The sequence below is a fragment of the Neovison vison genome, chromosome 4, assembly GCF_020171115.1.
Source record: "Neovison vison isolate M4711 chromosome 4, ASM_NN_V1, whole genome shotgun sequence".
NCBI classification, from domain to species: Eukaryota; Metazoa; Chordata; class Mammalia; order Carnivora; family Mustelidae; genus Neogale; species Neogale vison.
Window position 1 is genome coordinate 2,709,023 of NC_058094.1, and position 17,375 is coordinate 2,726,397.

At 57.5% G+C, this 17,375-nt stretch overlaps 1 protein-coding gene across 2 annotated transcripts in view; it reads left to right on the forward strand.

Moving 5' to 3' along the window:
• SLC45A4 (solute carrier family 45 member 4) overlaps positions 1 to 17,375 on the forward strand; it is a 68,743-nt gene that overhangs the window by 34,260 nt on the left and 17,108 nt on the right. Inside the window, exons 1-2 of one of the 2 annotated variants that reach the window (XM_044244865.1) lie at positions 2,151 to 2,250; positions 5,386 to 6,031. In XM_044244865.1, the coding sequence (XP_044100800.1) occupies positions 5,779 to 6,031 (253 nt within the window). In that variant the 5' untranslated portion in view covers positions 2,151 to 2,250; positions 5,386 to 5,778. Of the gene's footprint in view, positions 1 to 2,150; positions 2,251 to 5,385; positions 6,032 to 17,375 lie in introns of those variants that run through there. The other variant, XM_044244866.1, reaches the window with a different exon arrangement.

Below are 17,375 nucleotides of genomic sequence, written 5' to 3' on the forward strand. Positions count from 1 at the left end.
ACCCTCCGCCCAGGTGCTGGGCTGATGGGTGAGCAGCGGCGGGACCTGCCCCGTGAGCTCCTGCCTTTCCTTCTCGAAGCCGTCTTCCTTTCCTTTCCTTGTGGAGTCCTGCTGGGAAGGCACGGGAAGTAGAGCAAGTGAGGGGAGACTGTGTCGGAGTCTTCGTGCCCAGAACACGTGCCTGGTCCCTCGCTCCTGAACCGGTCGGTGCTGTGATTTAGTTCGGTTCAGACGGGGGGGGACCCTGAGTTCTGTCTCCGAGGAGCTGACGATCAGGTTCCAGGCAACGCGTTGGTGAGCTTTGGAAATAACCCTGTTAGGCCAGGGCGGGGACTATGCGTAGTTTGGTGACATTTGATCTGTTGTTAACTTGGTGGTAGCCTTTTTGTCTGTTCTCAGACACTTAAAGAAGTAGATTACCAAATTAAAATGTGAAAGTCATTAGCCTTAACTGTAGGGGAAGGGACACTTGGGGACATGCCAGAGTATTGGAAGTGTTCTATGTCAGGGTAAGTTTGTCTGACAGATCGAATGCGGCATGATTGCGTCGTGTGTAAGTCCTGCCCGAGCAAGGGAACAAAGAGCATTTACTAGCCTTCTGGTAGGATGACCAGGCAGTTGGAGTACAAGGGGAGAGAAAGTCCTGTTTACAGTGCCCACAAAGAAAAAAAAAGAAAATCGTTAGAAAGAAACTTAACTAGAAATGTGCAAAGCCTGTGGAAAGAGTATTTTGAAATTCTCACGAGAGGCGCCGAGGTGGTCTCCGGCAAACAGAAAGCTCGTCCTCCTCCGGCTGAGAGTACCCAGAGGTCCTCCCTCAAGTAATGTATAAAATTAATGGAGTCACAGTAAGAATTACCAACAGAAGCTACTTCTTTCCTGAGCTAGTCCAGCTCTTCAAGCTCGTCCGCGTGTACACCAGCCTGCAGGAAGAAATCGGGGAGTGCTGGGGAAGGAAGCCGGGAGAGGGGAGAGGGTGCGGCCCCGGCAGAGTCTGAAAGCTCCAGAAGCCTCTGGCCTTACAGCAGCAGCTTGCTGGGCACGGGCAGCAGACAGGCCGACGGAACGCGGACCTGGGGAACAGACCCAAGTACTGGTGGAAATTTGATGGGGGCAAAGAGGAGTCTCAGAGTGTTGGCAGTGGACTTCCAGATAAACGCTATTGACGCGATCCGATGGCTGCTGTGAGAAGGGAACGGTGGATCCTTCCCTCACACCACACACAAGAACATGCGTCCGAGAGGTCACATGTGCTCCACGAGATGTCACTGCGAACTAATGGCTGAGTTGCACAACCCACAGCCTGTGTGCATAGCCTGACCCAGAGTCTGTGAATCGTGCTCTGTCCCTCTCGGGGGTCTCAGAATTGGCTGGTTCGCCTCCCACGTGCTGTGGACGTTTTGACCACGGCTTTTGTTTGCAGACTGATTTGAGAGCACACGAGTGGGAGTGGGGGGGAGGAGGGAGAGAGAGACAGACTCCCAGTCAGACTTGGGCCAAGCGTGGAGCCTGATGCTGGGCTCGATCTCCCCACCCGGAGATCATGACCTGAGCCGACGCCAGGAGTCGGCCGCTTAACTGACTGAGCGCCCCCGACACGCCTGACTGTGGCTCTTGAGCAGAATTGCTTACACGGGCTCTTCCGCCTTCTATGGGCTCGTCCCCACAGGCTTGCTTGCCGTGGGGTCTGTTCAGTTTCCATCTTAGGTACCCAGTGTTCGTGGTTCCAAGTGCAAGATGCCTAAACTCGATTTGTATAAAGTGTCTTCTGTCATCCCCTAAAAGCTTGTAAGACCCCCAGGACTCGCAGAGAGAGCGGCCAGAGCCCAGCTCCACCAGGTGATAACCTGCTGGTGGGTGCCCGGGTGTTGTCTCGGGGCGCCTGGCTCTGAACCGGCTCGGCCAGATCTGGAAGGAGCCTGCTGTCTGCTGACGGGGCTGTTAGTTAAGCCCCATTGGAAGGTACCAGTGGGACAGTGGCTTCGCTCTGGGGACGGTGCCGCCGGTGCAGCGCTGCGGCCTTGGCTTGAGAGTGCGGATGTGGGGCTCTGTAGGGCCGGGAGGCGCGGACGGTCTCTGTTTACTAACTGCTGCCCACAGAGCAGACTCCCTGAAGACGCTAACGATGTTTGTCGTTTCCATCACTGTAGATGGCAGTGAAGTCGCGTGTGTAAAACCTGGTCACTGTGCCACTGCGCTTGCACAGGAGGGAAGCCAGCTGTGTTAATGCCTAGCCTCCCCGAACGGCAGGTAAATCCCCGCCACGCTCATGCCGCCTCACGCGGGCCTCCCTGCAGCCTGACGCCCTTGCCCGGCCGGTGGTGCGGGCGGGGTGGTCTCCACTGCGCACAGCCCCTGGGATGTTCTGGTCAGCGGTTAGCTGGCCCTCATGCATTCCTTCATTCATGTGTTCATCCGCTCTTCCCGGGACCTCCCCGGGCTCCTGCTGCGTGGCTGGGCACCTGGGAGGTGCAGAGACAGATGAAGCGTGGGTGGCGGCCTCTGCCACGGGAGCTTGTCCCTGTCCAGGCTGGGGTCATGTGACGGAGGTACAGGCCAGAGCCCATCACATGACGGGTGGGGCCACGGCCCGATTTCCTGGGAGGGCTGAGCCCGAGAGGGGCCCTCAGACATGCCACCTGAGCACATGTCGCCAGAGACTGTGGCGGCGAGCTGGGGCTTTCTGGAGAATTCCGCAAAGGTGCTTAGGCTCTCGGGAGGGAACTGCTGGCACCCTTCTGCGTGCCGCAGGCCGCATCTCAGAGGCCACCTCCTCCCGCTCTGGGAGGGTGTGGCTTGGGCCCGCCGGCATTTTCCTGTCCACTTTGAGGAACGACTGATTTGGTTCCACGAAGAGGCGGTGACATTGAGTTTGCCACATCTGGCCCAGCTGATGGATTCAAAATGTAATAGTGTAAAATGTAATGTTTCGGCATTTCTGGAGGAGCCTTTTCCCCATTTCATAATAACCTTCAAACAGTTTCTCAGCTTTGATCTGGTTGACCCTGGGGGCCAGATCATTCCCTACTGTGGGGCTGCGCCTAGTGGTGGCCTGGCCCCCACCCACGCTGTGCCAGCCGGGAACCTGTCCAGACGCCGGCTGCTGTCCTCAGAGCGGCAGAGTTCCCGGAGACCAGGGCCTTTGAAGAGCTCACAGATACCTAGTGTGGAGCTCGGCCGCCTGATTTCTCGCTGGTGTGGACGTGGCCTTGGCAGAGGCCACCCTTGCTCAGGCGCGGGGGTCAGGATGGCGGCAGCCCTGGGCAGTGCCGGGGCTGAACTGGACGGCTGTGTGTTCGTGACTAAGTCGCTAGGGTTCTTGGAAAACGATGATCGTCATTCCTGCCCCTAAAACCCCCGGTCATCACTGTGGGCTTTGGAAACCTGTCTGGGGTACATGTCCCTCACATAAAAACGATCTATCTTATTTGGTGGAAAAAGGCATTTAAAACTGTGGACCCAGGGACGCCTGGGGGGGCTCAGTTGGTTGAGCGGCTGCCTTCCACTCAGGTCATGATCCCCTCGTCCTGAGATGGAGCCCCGCATCGGGCTCCTTGCTTGGCGGGGAACCTGCTTCTACCGTTGCCTCTGCCTGCCACTCTGACTGCCTGTGCTCGCTGGCTCTCTCTGACAAATAAATAAATAAAATCTTTAAGAAAAACCCACAAAAACCACGGACCCTATTTTGGTATAAGATTGACGGGTTGACAAACGGATTTCTTCGCTTCCATTTTCTTAGGACAGGGATCTCTCCCAAGGTAGCGACGGAGTGGGAGCAGCAGGTATTGGTGATTGTTAATGCTGGACAACTTGCGTTTATTGTTCTTTTTAACGCTGTTTTGTTTACTGTGTTTTCTAGAAGTAGTTTCATAACACATTTTTTAAGATTGAGGTTAGAAGTCCTGGTTGTTTCTGTTTTGTTTTGAGAGAGAGAGTGCAGCCGCGCAAGGCGGGAGGGGCCAGAGGGAGGGTGTCAAGCAGGCTCCATCTCACGACCCTGGGACCATGACCTGAGGTGACCCCAAGAGTCAGATGCTCCACTGACTGAGCCACCCAGGCGCCCTCAAGCCCCTGGTTTTGATCGAGCTGTTAGGTGGTAGGGGGCACTTGGGGCGTCCTGAGAGCAGTCTCGAGGAGGGGGGTCTCGGAGTGAAGCGAAGGGGCACGGGGTAGGGCGTGTGACAGCACCCGTGAAGACAGGACGCGTACTTGTGGGCCCCAGAGACAGCGGGAAGGGACTGGGAGGGAGCCCTGCCGTGGTGGTGGGGTGAGGGAAGGGCTGGGGCCCCGCCATGGCCTCCGGGGCTCCCCGAGGGGCTGCTCCATGTAAAGGCTGCCCTTGGTTGCTCACCGGTTCTGGGGGGAAGGGGAGAAGGAACTGATGAAGTCCATCCTGGGTTAAGTGAGTAGTAACTAGAAGTATTTTTATGTAAACGAGCTGTTGAAAATCTCTGGTAAGATTTCAACTCACAGACTGACCTTAAAACAAGATGGAAAGCCAGTGGTGTGATTTCAGGGCCCCTCTTCTGCAGGGCGGGGTGCAGAGCACCCCGGTGCCTGGGGGCTCGCATCTGGCCCAGCGCGTGGGTTGGGTGAGGCTACGTCCTTACACTGCCTTGCATTTTCCTAAAACCTTTCTAAGGGAAAGTTGTAGTAGAGGGGCGGGGTGGGTGCTTTGTTGCGCTGTGTCCTATGGGTACAGAATGCACTCCAAAGCCCGTCGAAGCGCCAGGACAGTGGGAATGTGGGGCCAGGGTCAGGAGTTGGCCACTGGTAGGAACGGTGTGTGTGGTTTGGGAGTCCGAGCGCCCCTAGACCAGATACTCGAGTGTGCGATGCAGGCAATTTCTCCTGGAGAGGGGCCGGAACCCGCCAAGGTCAAAGACCACTGCTGTAGACAGCCCACAGCATGCACTCAGCTGCCTTTTGGTGGGTTTGGAACACCCCCATCCCCACCGCCCCTGCCCTGCGGGTGGCAAGCCGCCCACCTTGCTCGACCCCCTCCCTGCTTCCACTCCCGGGTGCCATCTCTGCTCCTTTATCCGGCCTCCCTGCCTCCCCACTCCCAGGGGTGCTGATTCTTGCTAGTTCTCACTGTCCAAGAGCAAAAGCCGAGCTCTCTCCTGCTGTCTGCCCTTCTTTGTCCTGTCTTCACCCCAACCCGGGATCAGATCATACAAGAAGACGCTTCTCTAGGAGTCAGGGTTTGTCTTCTCCATGGCTGAGCCGGAGGCAGCACCAGCGAGCTGCGGCGGTCCGAGGTTGGGGTCTCCCGGGTGGCCCAGGACCAGTCCACGGAGCGCCTGGACGGGCCGGGGGGGGGGGAGGCCACATGGTGGCCGCCCCCGACTGACTCTCTGCTGGGGTTGTTTTCCTCTTTTGCAGATCAACCAGTCCCTCGATGGGGAGCAACGGCGGACCCCCTTCTTGTGTCACCTTCCCACCTCTCTGTAGCAAGAAAAATAACTTCAGCACCGCTTCGATAACGATGATGGAGCTAGTATTAACTGAATGGCAATTATGGATTTTTAACTCTAATTCACAGTAAACCAGCAAGCCGTGTGCTTACAGTCCGACCAAACATCCTTTCGTTTTGCTGCGCGCCTCGCTCGTTCGTGAGAAGTTGAGAGATCTCTGTCTGTGCACGGAGGGATGTAAGCACCGCTCGCCGGAGGAACACGGCTGACGCGGGGAGAGAAGGCGTCCTCATTTATCCTTAACGATACCTGATAGTCTTCTCTATATAGGCGGAGGAAATCCGTACACACGCATGTATCTATGTTTCTGGTGGTAATGAGAATGGCCCCACAGAACGCCGACTCGGAGTCTATGCAAGTCCAGGAGCTGCCCGTGGCCCTGCCGGACCTGCAGAAGCCGGGCAGCGCGGACGCCCGTGAGGAGACCATCAGCGAGGGGTCCATAGACCGGATCCCTGTGCGCCTGTGGGTGATGCACGGGGCCGTGATGTTTGGCAGGGAGTTCTGTTACGCCATGGAGACAGCGTTGGTCACACCGGTCCTCTTACAGATTGGTAAGTGCCGTCCGCGCCTCTGCCCGGTGTCCGGCACCGAGCTTTGGCAGTCGCGGTTGGAGCTCGCGTGCATGTTGGCACGCGGGCCTTGTCAGTGCGCTGGACAGCGTCAGGAGCCCTGGGAACCAGCGTCCCGGGCTTTTTGCTCTCCTTCACCTACTCTGGCCATTTTTTCCCTCCGGTGGGTGGGCCTTGGGCATGGATGAGGAAGTACCTGTTTTGCAAGGGGGTGGTCGAGTGCTGGGGTGTGCGCGGTCGGCTTCCAGTCACTCTGATCCCGGGGCTGCCCGGCTCCCCTGCGGTACCTCCCACCCTTCTCCTGCCTCCCGGACATGGTCACCAGCCTTGTCCCGGGGCAGGCCAGGGAACCTCCCTGACTCTCCCTCACCTTCCTTCCCAGGGAGGGGAGGGTGACTGTAGACCATCTCCCAGGTAGGCACAAGGCAAGTGCTTGGAACAAAGCCCGGCCTGGAAAACCCAGAATCACGTTTTTATCACTAGCTTCTTGTTGACGACTTAAATCTGAATTTCGAGTGGACGTTGTGTGGCTGAATGACACGTATTTCCAGAAATACTGGAGTTCACGGAGTTGCTCAGTGAGCCTTACAGAGCCCCGTACAGGAAGACCGTGGCGTCCCCTCCAGATCACCGCTGGGGGGCCTTAGGCCCCGTGTGTTTTGTCGGTGTTCAGTTTCCCTCTTGTCTAAGGGAGTTTGAAAATCTGCAACTTTCCAGCCTCTGAGCCTTCTGGATAAGGGGCCGAGCTATTAAAAGTCTTCTCTTTCATTCCAGAACTCCGCATGTGCATAGTGTCCGCTTGCTTTGGTGGTTTTAGGAACGTTTCTTTCTCCGGACACGATGCTTCCTGTTCGGTGAGCGCTCATGGCTCCGTGGCTCTGTCGGGCAAGTGCAGGGTCTGAAAACCCTGTCGTTTCTGTCCGGGACGAGTGGCGCCCTCGTTTCCCACCTCGGCTTCCCACCTCGGCGGTGGCAGATGCTTGCAGTGGTTTCCGACGCCGTGGTTACGGGACACAGCCCTGCCTCTTCTCGGCATCATCCCTGCTCCCCTGCTGAGCTTACCACCCTGTGGCACATTCTCTCTGTAACCCCGGGCCTTACCTAGTTCATCTTTAAAGGTGTCCTGAGGAGGCTTCAGGAGACCTCAGGCCGGGTTGAGCACTTTTCCGGAGAGCTGGGGACAGTGCGGCGTGAGTGATGTGGGTCCCTCTTGCCGTCTCACCTGCGTCTCTGCCCTGCACGTTCCGTACCCGGGCAGGCGTGCCGGGACCCGAGGCTGGGCTGAGACGCCCGTCTCTGCTCGTGCGGGACCAGCCGGAGCCGCCTCGCAGCGCTGTGAGCCGGAGGAGCGGGGTGCCGCAGACCTCCAAGAGGACACCAGCCCTGTGCGGGGGCCTCGGGTGACAGTGGGGGATGGCGAGCAGAGGGCACTCGGGGAGATGGGCTTGGCAAGTTTAAGAAACGAAGACTGGCTTTGTGGCCAGACCTCAGGGAATCCGGCGGCAGTTAATTTTACCAGACGTTGATTGTTTTGGGCCTTCAGCGTGGAGGGACTTGGGTCTGGCACCGCTGCTGAGGTCATCCCAGAGGCAGGCGGAACTGTAAGCGGGTGGTTACGGTTCCACATGGAGTGCCACTGTCCAGTCTCTAGACCACCTCGTGCTTACGGTGAATAGTACGGAATTCAGAAGCTCCGGTTACAGAGAAGTAGGTTGTTCTAGAAGAACAGGTCTGGGGCGCTTATTCCCGGATTTTCTTTGTGATCGGCTATGTGTATCGTGGCTTAAAACCCTGGCGCTAACAGCTTCTTGGAATGTTCCAGTTTCTAGGTTGCAAGGCTCAGTTTCTGTACAGCTTAGCGTGTTTCCTTGTTGGGGCTTGAGTACCCAGTGTGCTCCGGGAGGCTGGTATGGTTTTGGCTAGCCCGGGGCGGTAGACACGAGTGTGTTACTCTGGAGGATAAGGCACTTGCTGCATCTGGACCGGAGGTCGTGGGAGTGGCTCCACATGCCCACCTTCACAGGCTCTGACCCTCGGGATTCAGGGAGGGTATGGACACCCCCCCCCCCAGCACTACAGGGCACTGACTGGGAGGAGAGCAGGGCTTGGGGGCAGGGGGACCTTGCCCTGAGCCTAGGAGGCCCAGTTTATTTCCTGGGGTCGGCTTCACACTGAGGAGTGACATAGTGATCAGAATGTGCTCTCACTTGAGCCTGACTTTCTTAGAACAGTTGTCTGCCGGGCCCAGAGGCGTGGTGTTTATTACGGAGTTTTGTTATCTGCAGTTACCGGAGCTGATGCTGAAACAGTAACCTTCAGTTCAGTCCACCTGCCTCATGTCTGCGGGGACTGCCCGGGGACTGCCCGTATGACCGGCCCCGTTTGGCCCCTGTATGTGGTCACCACCCCAAAGGGCCATGGTGACCCCTCCCGTCCGAGGGGATGGAGCTGGGGTCCAAGGAGATGCTCACCTTGTGCGTGTGGCACCTGGCTGAGACTGTGGGGCCCCCGCAGGGAAGAGGCCTTTAAGAACTAGGTGTTAGAGTCAGCACCTTTCTTGACCCCAGACGGAGCCTCCTGGTGGCCCTGGGATGCCCTGGGTGCGCCTGCTTCAGGCAGAAGCCCACTGGGGTCGAGCAGGGACCAAACCTCTCCAGTCGCCTCGTTGACCTGCTGGGGAGGGAAATGGGCATCGCGAGAACGTGGGAAGTGTTTGGCAACACTTTGAGCTTCAGCATCCTTGGCCGTGAGCTGTTCTGTTGTCCCCACAGGTGGAAGCATTGGGTTTTGCCACGGCCTCATCTGGTTTGTGGTCCTGAAGCCGCTCATTCACACCGGCTCCTGCGGCGTCTTCGCTGTGGTTGCCGGGCTGGGCGGCGTGCAGAGCCGGGCGGTGTCGGGTGGCTTCCACTTCTGTCCCCCCCAGCCCTCTGCACGGGTCTCTAAGCTGAGTCCGGTCCGCCCGCCCTCTGGCTCCGGGGGTCAGTGGTGCTAAAGGACTCGGGTGAGTCACAGGGCTGGCGTCTCTGGACGCGGAAGGAAGACACGGTGCCCTTCACCCAACAGCCTTCCGGCCGGGAGGACAGCTGGAACAGAGGTGACTGGGCTCAGAGGATGGGCTGAGTGAGTGTGCAGGGGCCTCCGGGGGAATGCCGTCCCCATGGCTGTGGTCATTTTTACTGGGGTCCCTAACACCGCGTGGAGGTGGGGGATCCCGTCCCTTCCCTGCTGGCTGCCCGCTGAGCAGGAGTCTGGGTTGGTAGATCCGGAGAGTTCTGGAGGCCTCTTGTTAGGGAGATGAAGCGTATATCGTCGAGGAGAGATGACCCTGCCACGTGGTCTTGACGGAGATGTAGGGAGCGAGCTGTTGAGCTCTTGTGATCTCGGGGGACCTGGACCCCATTAAGGAGACCCCGGAGCTGGCCTCAGCAGCCAACGGCTGCCCCATTTTGCTAAATCTCCCTATATCCGGTCCCCTGGCCTTCCTGGGTCTTCTAGCATTGACATAATTTTGTGGCAGGCTGAAGGTTAGTGGGCTTTTATGAAATGGACTTTCTGTTTGGTTGAAACAATTACTGCGTAATACGTTTGTAGAACGTACCCCGGTTCGGAAAGCCAGCTGGTCAGGTGTGCTTGGCAGAGTTGGGTGCTCTGGGAGACTGAGAAGGACCTGGATTCTCCTCCTTTGGGAGAAGCTCCCCTTGCCCGGTCTGGGACCCAGGCAGCCTGCTGGATGTGCTCTAACTCCACAGCCACGTTTTAGGGTGTGTTAAGTGGGGACAGCGGGGACCCATGTTTTGGTTGAAAGTCCCCTTTCCAGGGCGTGTATCTGTGTCAGCTCGGCTTGGAGCTTGGAGATGGTGGTGCGCAGCCTTGCAGGTTCCGGTGGGAGGCGGGGTCACCTGTCTCCCTGGTGAGTCTGTGAGCTGAGTGGGGGGACGGCAGGAGCCAGCAGGTGGGTAGCCCCAGACTGGGCCAGGTGCCCTGCCAGCCGGGGCACTTGCCCCACACCGCGATCTCCAGCAGGTGACCAACCAGGTTACTTGCTCTCGGTACCGTGGAGCATGGTGGGCTGTTCTTCACGCTGGATCCCACAACTGTAGTCGCACTTTTTCTTTCTTCTTTTTTTAAGACTTTTTTATTTATCCGTGATGGCGAGAGAAAGCGTGAGTGGGGAAGGGGCAGGGGGTGAGAGCATATCTGAGCAGACCTCCTGCCGAGCAGGGAGCTCAGTCTCACCACCCCAGATCATGACCGACCCCAGGATCAGGACTGGAGTGGAAACCAGGAAAATCAGAAATCAGACGCTTCACACTGATGGTGCCCCCGGGCGCCCCGGGTAGCTTTCCCTGCTTTGTGGGCATGCAGTGTCGAAATGCCCCACCAGGAACCGGCCCACATGTGGTACGCCCTGGAAGTCAGCTGGCCTGGCCTGTTGCCGTCCTCGGTTGGAGAAATTAGGAAAGCAGTCATAATTCCAGGACTGACTTTGTTTTAGTGCATAAGTTCCGCTCGTTGCCCAAGCAGGACAGTAAGGAAGAGCCGGGTCCTGACATTGTCGGCCGTGCCGGTTGCTCCTTCCCAGGGATCTTGGGTCTTGGGGGTTTATTTTTGGTCGCACGTTGTCTCCTGTGGTCCTCAGCAAAGTGCACGTGTGGTGACAAGCGACCTGGCAGGACTGGTCTGTTTCGGTGCTTCGAGGACGACGTAGGCCATCTGTCTCCGAGTTGCTCTGGGAAGGGCAGGGCCCCACTGCCTCCTTTCTCCTCTGACCCTGGAGCTGAACTTCGAGGCTGGCTCGGGCCGTTGCTCTGCGGGATCTGCTGGGCGCTCTGGTGCCGAGCTGGCTCCTCAGGAGGTGAAGCATTCGGCTTAGTGCCGGTTTAAGTCCAGACAGTCTGAACTCTGTGTGTGTGTTGCACTCGAGGGAGGCGTGCACTCCCTGATGGGCCAGTAAGTGTAGAGAGGGCCACGGCACCCGCGGCCCCACTCCCCACGGGCAGCTCTGCCCCAGACAAGTTCTCTTGCTTTACCTGTTTTACCTGTTTACCTGCTTTACCAGTGTGGGATCTTGCTCCCTGCTTTACCTGGCCATTTGGGGACCCGAAGTCCACTGTCTCGATCCCACGTGACCTCTTCCCCTGAAAGCAGCCTTTAGACTAGAAGCAGGTGCTTTTTCTTGGGCCTGGAAGGGATGCTGCCATGTTGGCTGGACCCAGGACGCGGCAGACGAGGTGGAGGGATGGTGGTGCGATGGGCCCGTCCTTCCTGGCTCTGTGCCCCAAGCCTCTGGCTGACTGGCAAGGGGCAGGACGTTGGCATGGAAGGGACACCGTGCTCCGTGGACGATGCCGCCAGCAGTCCCCGAGCACTGTTGTTGGAGCAGGCCCAGCTTAGCCCCTAGCCCGCGCTTCTGAACCCTTGCTCCCAGGGCAGGCCATCTTTAAAGTTGATTCTCCTTTAATTAGTAGCATTGCCACCAGGGTCAGAATTCAGAAGTTCCCGACTGTTGGGATGGTGAGGTTTCCACCCCTCCCCTAACCCCCACTCCCCTTCCAGGTTCATCCCTAGAGGCAGCCAGCCCTAGAAGCCTCCTCCTAGAGACTTCCTCCAGGCCAGACACAAGACAAGGGGCTTTTTGACTTGTCCATGTCCCCAGTGGCCGCTCCCAGGGGCATCCAGAGCTGGTGAGGATCCCAACTCAGGTGGGAGCGCAAAGCCGGTCTGTGCTGGCATCTCATGCCTGCTCGGCGGTCCCCGTCCCTCTCTGTCCGATTTCTTCCACGCTGGATCCCCATCCCCTTTACTGAACAGGTCAGCTTTGGGAGGGGACTTCTAAAAACCGCGTTCCTGGGCCCCAGGCTCAAATGTTGGCATAAAGGAGATCAGAGTGGCACCTCTAAGTCCAGGTCCCAGGTTTGGTTTAGTTGGTGCTGAGGCGGTTTCAGCCCTTCTCCAGGGAAGAAGCCTCCTGGGACCACCTGCCTGGTCCCACGCTCCCCCTGGATCTGGCAGTGATGAGCCTCAAGGGGATGTGCAGGGTCACTCTTCAAAGGAAGCCTGGGGAAGCATCTGCCCGGAGCCCCAGAACAGCCCTTCCTAAGGAGCAGTCGCCCCTCCTGGCCTGGCCGCATCCAGCTCCCCTTCCCTGGGGAGAAGTCAGTCCGTGCCCTGCCCCGCCCCACCCCTGCCCCCGGTTTCCTCCTGGTTCAAGGTGTGCCCTCCAGGGAAAAGGGAAGGAAAGCCATCTAGAAGAAAGGAGGCCGCCTCCTTGAGGAATGAGAACCACGTTTGTCTTTATAGGCTCCTAATTCACGGGGAAAGTTTGTGTCTCATCCAGGGTGCAGGGTATGGCTTGTGTGCACTTGGTGCGTGTCTCATAAAAAAAATGCAGCCTTTTCCCCCCTTCCAGTGCAGCTCTGTGTGAACCAGGATGCCTGGGCTGTGAAGGTCCCCTTTTCTTCCTGCAGGAGAAGCCTACCCTTGAACAGCCGCCCTTAGAGAAAACCTTCAGAGTCTGAAGTGGTGCCCCCCCTCAGCTCCACTCCCGGGATTGCTCAGGGAGGGGCATGTTGCCGGTGGGGCTGGCAGAGGCCTGGGGGGTGGGGGGAGGGGCTGCTGACCGTGCCCTTGCCCTGCAGCGGCTGCGGGCTGGGGCTGCTGACTCTGTGCCGCCCGTGGGAAGTCCGCAGGGTGCCCCGCCGGTCAGCACAGTCTTGGTGAGAATTGGGAAACAGGGTCACGCTGCATGGGGACTGGAAACGCAGCTGGTGACTCAGCACGTTTGTGCTTACGGGCATGAACTCCGGAGTCGGAGGCCATGGGGGTGAGGGTGACCAGGCGACCTGCTGTGCGATCACGTTACCATCTTTCCTGCAAGGTGCCTCTGACGAACGTGGAGCTTCCAGCGGGTGTGTTGCGATCTGGGTGGCAAGGGCTCTACCCTGCACGGGTGTCACTGTGACTCCCTTTGCCTGGGGCTTCTGTTAACAGGGTACTTTCTGCAGTTCATATGCTCTCAGAGTCTTCCTGCGAGCCGAGTCCCCTTTGTGTACCTTGATGCTGCCCAGAGGGTCCGGTGGAGGCTTTGTATTTGTCTGGTGGTGCTGCTGCCCCAGGGCCTGCGGCACATAGCACGCTTGGCTGGTTTTCCTGTTTTGCAAAAGCAGACCCAGCAGCCGGCTACCCCCAGCTTCCTCTGCACGGGAAGCTTCCCCCAGGCATAGCTGTCCCGCTAACGGGGGCTCTGCAGAAATCCACAACGGCCCTGCTCAGCCTCGGGACCCAGACAGTTGAGCCCAGGACCATGAGGAGACGAGTCATGGCCTTCGAGGCCTCTTGCTTCTGCTGGGGCGTGGCTCCCCTGCTTGGCAGAATGGGCCCTGGTGGGGCAGGAAGGAAGCGGTGCCCTGAAGGGAGTTGTCAAAGCTTCAGGTGGCCAGGTCAGCCTGCAGAAGCCAGGAAGGCCTGAGGCCTTGTCCCTGAATGCCAGGTAAATGGGCAAGTGCAGAGCCGTGAGCCATCCCCGGGGCCTAGAGCCCAGGTGCAAAAGACAGATCGCCCCACTTACAAGTGACTGCACACCTGCTACCCATGCCGGGGTGATGCCCTCCGGCACCCAGGCACGGGAGGCCCACCCCTCCGGCAGCAGGAGGACCATCATTGTCACGGTGGCCTGGAAGCCCTGGCAGTGTGGGTACCTCCCCTGCACGGGGAGGTCATTGTCTTGGCCAAGAGTACATTGGGGTTTTTGGAATTTTTTTTTTAAGATTTTATGTATTTATTAGACAGAGATCACAAGTAGGCAGATAGGCAGGCAGAGAGAGAGAGAGGAGGAAGTAGGCTCCCCGCTGAGCAGAGAGCCCGATGCGGGGCTCGATCCCAGGACCCAAAGATCATGATCTGAGCAGAAGGCAGAAGCTTAACCCACTGAGCCACCCAGGCACCCCAGGGTTTTTGGAATTTAATTCCGTATTCCTTTCTGTTTTTTGTTTAGCAGCCGAACATTGGGTCGAACATTGGATCGGGCGCTGCTGCCTCCCCTGGAGGGTGCTGAGGCTCCTTCTCTAACTGTTCTTCCCGGATTAGTGGAAACTGAGGCCGCACAAGCCTGGGGGAGGTTTATCAGCAGGCTCTCTTGGGTGGGTTTCCCCCAGGACCCACCCGTCCTTCCTGGCACTTGGCTCTGCCCTTGGCTTATCTTTGCTTGCTTGTCTGCCAGGCCCCAAGGGCAGGGGCACAACTGCCCTGGTCCCAATGGTCCCCTGGGTATTGGGCCGGCATGTGCATCTAGCCTCAGGCCTGGTGCTGGGGGAGGCGCACTCACACTGCTTCCAGCTGGACTGGGGGGGGGCGGGGGGGGCGGCAGGATCGTTCTGTGGTTGACGCTTCCTCATATGGGGAGTGTGGGCTCAGTGCCGTCCCCAGCATCAAGGGCTGCAGAGCCAGACTTCCAGGCCCAAGGGACTGAGTGGGGGAGGGGATGGCAAGTGGCCGAAATCGGACTGGCCCTGGAAGATGTGCGTCTCAGGGAAACCTCCAGATGCAGAAGGACAATCCTGTGGTAGGGTTCTCCCTGTTTGAGGGACCGAGACAGTCAGGTTCCTGGAGACCCAAAGTGGTGAGGGCTGGGGAGGGGGAATGGGGAGTCTGTTTCATGGGGATGGTCTTAGTTTTGCAAGGTGAATGCCCTGGGTGGACCTTGGCGACAGCTGTGCAGCCACGTGAATGTCTGGGATACTCCTGAACCGCACACCAAAAAATGATGTAAGTGGCCAGTTTGACGTTACGTGTATTTGACTGTGGTTTTCAGAATGTGGAGGAAAATAAGATGGACTCCACAGACTATGCAGCTCAACATGGGATTTCCTGCCGACGCGAGACTGAGGAAGCCCGAAGTCTGCCCCGTGGCCCGGGCTTAGAGTCGGCAGACGGCCGACCCTATCCCGCCAGAACTCCGGGGCCCTCAGGCATGCTGTCCAAGCCTGGGAGTCCCACCCGGGCAGCCCGCTGTGGTCAGGGGGCCCTTCCTGCCCACCCCCTGCCCACCAGCACCCACACCGACCCTGTGAACCACAGACAGCAGGCCAGTGGGAGAGGCACACGTGAAGGTGGGGGTTCGTCAAAATCTCCTGAATTTTGACCAAAATAATTGAAAAAAAATTCACATTAGGCTGTTTTGTTTGGATTGGGAAGTCTGGATTTCCTTGTGTTTCAGATCATTGTATTTTAGAAACAATGAAACATCAGCTGTAGTCCTTTTTCCCAAGGAATTATGAAGCGTGTTATTCTTCTGTCGAGGCCTGACTGAGCACCTACCTGCTCGGTGCTGGGCATGGGGCCAGGTGCGGTGGCGAGGCCTAGAGTCGACATGCACATGGGCCGTGTGACTAGAACAATTGGGTGAGGTCAGAGGTGTGGGAGGCAGTGGGGACCACTGGAGCCCTGGGTCCAGGGATCAAGTGACTGCTGAGCAGGGGAGGCCTGCGGGGGGAGGTCATCTGTCCAGCAGGCTGGCCTCGAGGGCGGCCCGGTGCTGGGGGCTCTGCCAGGACCTGGGGGAAGGTTGTGATTGATGGGCTGGAGAAGCAGGGTTAGGAAGGACAGAGTACTCGCTGTTGGCAGCTGTTGGAGGCAGGCATGGGAACAGCAAACAAAGCAGAAGCCTACCAACCTGGGTGCAGGAAGGGGACGGGAAGTCGGGAGGCTGTGTGGAGGAGGGGACATTGGGCCTCCCTGTTGCAAAGAGTAAGTTGAGGTCAGTGAAGCAAGGGTGAGTCAGCATTGTAGGCTGTGCTGCGCAGGGAGAGTTGTAGGGGAGAGTGTGGCGTGGCCAGAGGCAGAAGGGCAGGAGCTCGCCACGCCACAGAGTGGTGTGAGCAGAGATCTGGCGTCTGGTAGGCAGGGATTGATCACAGGAGGCATTACGTGCCACTCCAAGGAGGTGATTTCCAGAGAAACTGGGGCAGTTGTGCCTTTTTTCAATATTGAGCATATGAGCATTGGTAAAGGAATAGGTTTTTAGGTCTTAATAGTAAGCAGTGTCTTGTAGCAGTTTCCAGACTTAGCAGATTAGTCCTCAGAATTGTGGTGACCAAACATGAAGCAAGTGCACAAACTTGATTAAAGAAGACAGAAAAAATGATGTGCATAATTCCTGCAGGAAAAGCTCATTTAACTGTGCAATGAAAGCCAAAGGTCAGTTAAGTAAATTGTAAACAAAACATTAGAAATATGTGTTGCAATGATAAGATACCAGGCAGCCCAGACACTTGAGTGTGTGTTTGGGGTGACCCGTGGCACCTGTGTGGTGTCCCGACCCCCAACCCCCACCGCCACAGGTGAGCATAGCCAGGTGGCTTCCCGGCTCCCTCCAGAAGGGCGATGGTCAAGGCACAGTTGCAAAGGACTCACTGCAAATAGTATTTTCCTTAAACCTGTATCAGAAACAAAATCAGAATCCCAGAGAGGTTTTTTAAATGGTAAACTTTAGAGCAAATGCTCTCTTAACTTTTCTCTTAAGAACAATGGGTATAGAATGTGTCCACCCGCAAAATACTTTCCAGATAATGGTAATTTTGTTGTAAAAAAAAAAGAACCACTCACATCTTAACAAAACATGGACACCCATAAATTACGTAAACAGCATGTCAGTAGGCTGTGTGTCTGGGTGCAGCATCTGTCCGTCTGCCCTCCGTTTAGGTGAAGAGTGGATACCGGTGTATCTTAGCGCTGGTGAAGGCTTTTGGGAGCACAAGAGAGTTAACTTCAAGAAACTTCAGTTGAACTTTGAGAATCTGGAGTATCCACATTAGAAGTACTGTATCTGCAAGTCTGGTCGGGGGGTGGGTCTCAAAATGCAAAACGGGAGACCTGGAAACCAGAGTTTCTGTTGGAGGTGGTCGGGGCTGGACAAGGGGGAGAGTCCCGGATGGGGGAATGGGCTTGGTTTCCTAAAAGTGGCCAGAGCCCTGGAGGGTTCTGCCAGCAGGAGGTGGGCTGGGTGGCGGGGGTGGGGAGGTCTGAACTTGGATCAGTGCAAATAAATTGTCTTAAGTTCCTTTTAGACTTACACCTGCTTACATTTTGCCGTCATTTAAAAACGTGACTAAGGAGCATTGCTGCCTGTCCGGGCGGGAATTGTGCGGACCCAGCAGCGGTTCCGTGCTGTGCCCCACACGCTTCCTGTTCCACCAGCCCCACCAGCCCCTGGGGAGGCCTGCGCTCTGGACGCTTCTCCTATTTCAGCAGGGCCTGCGCCGCCTGCTGGTCCACACTGCGTGCAGACGGCCCCGGGGAGCGTTGGCAGGGCTAGCGGAAGGCCTTT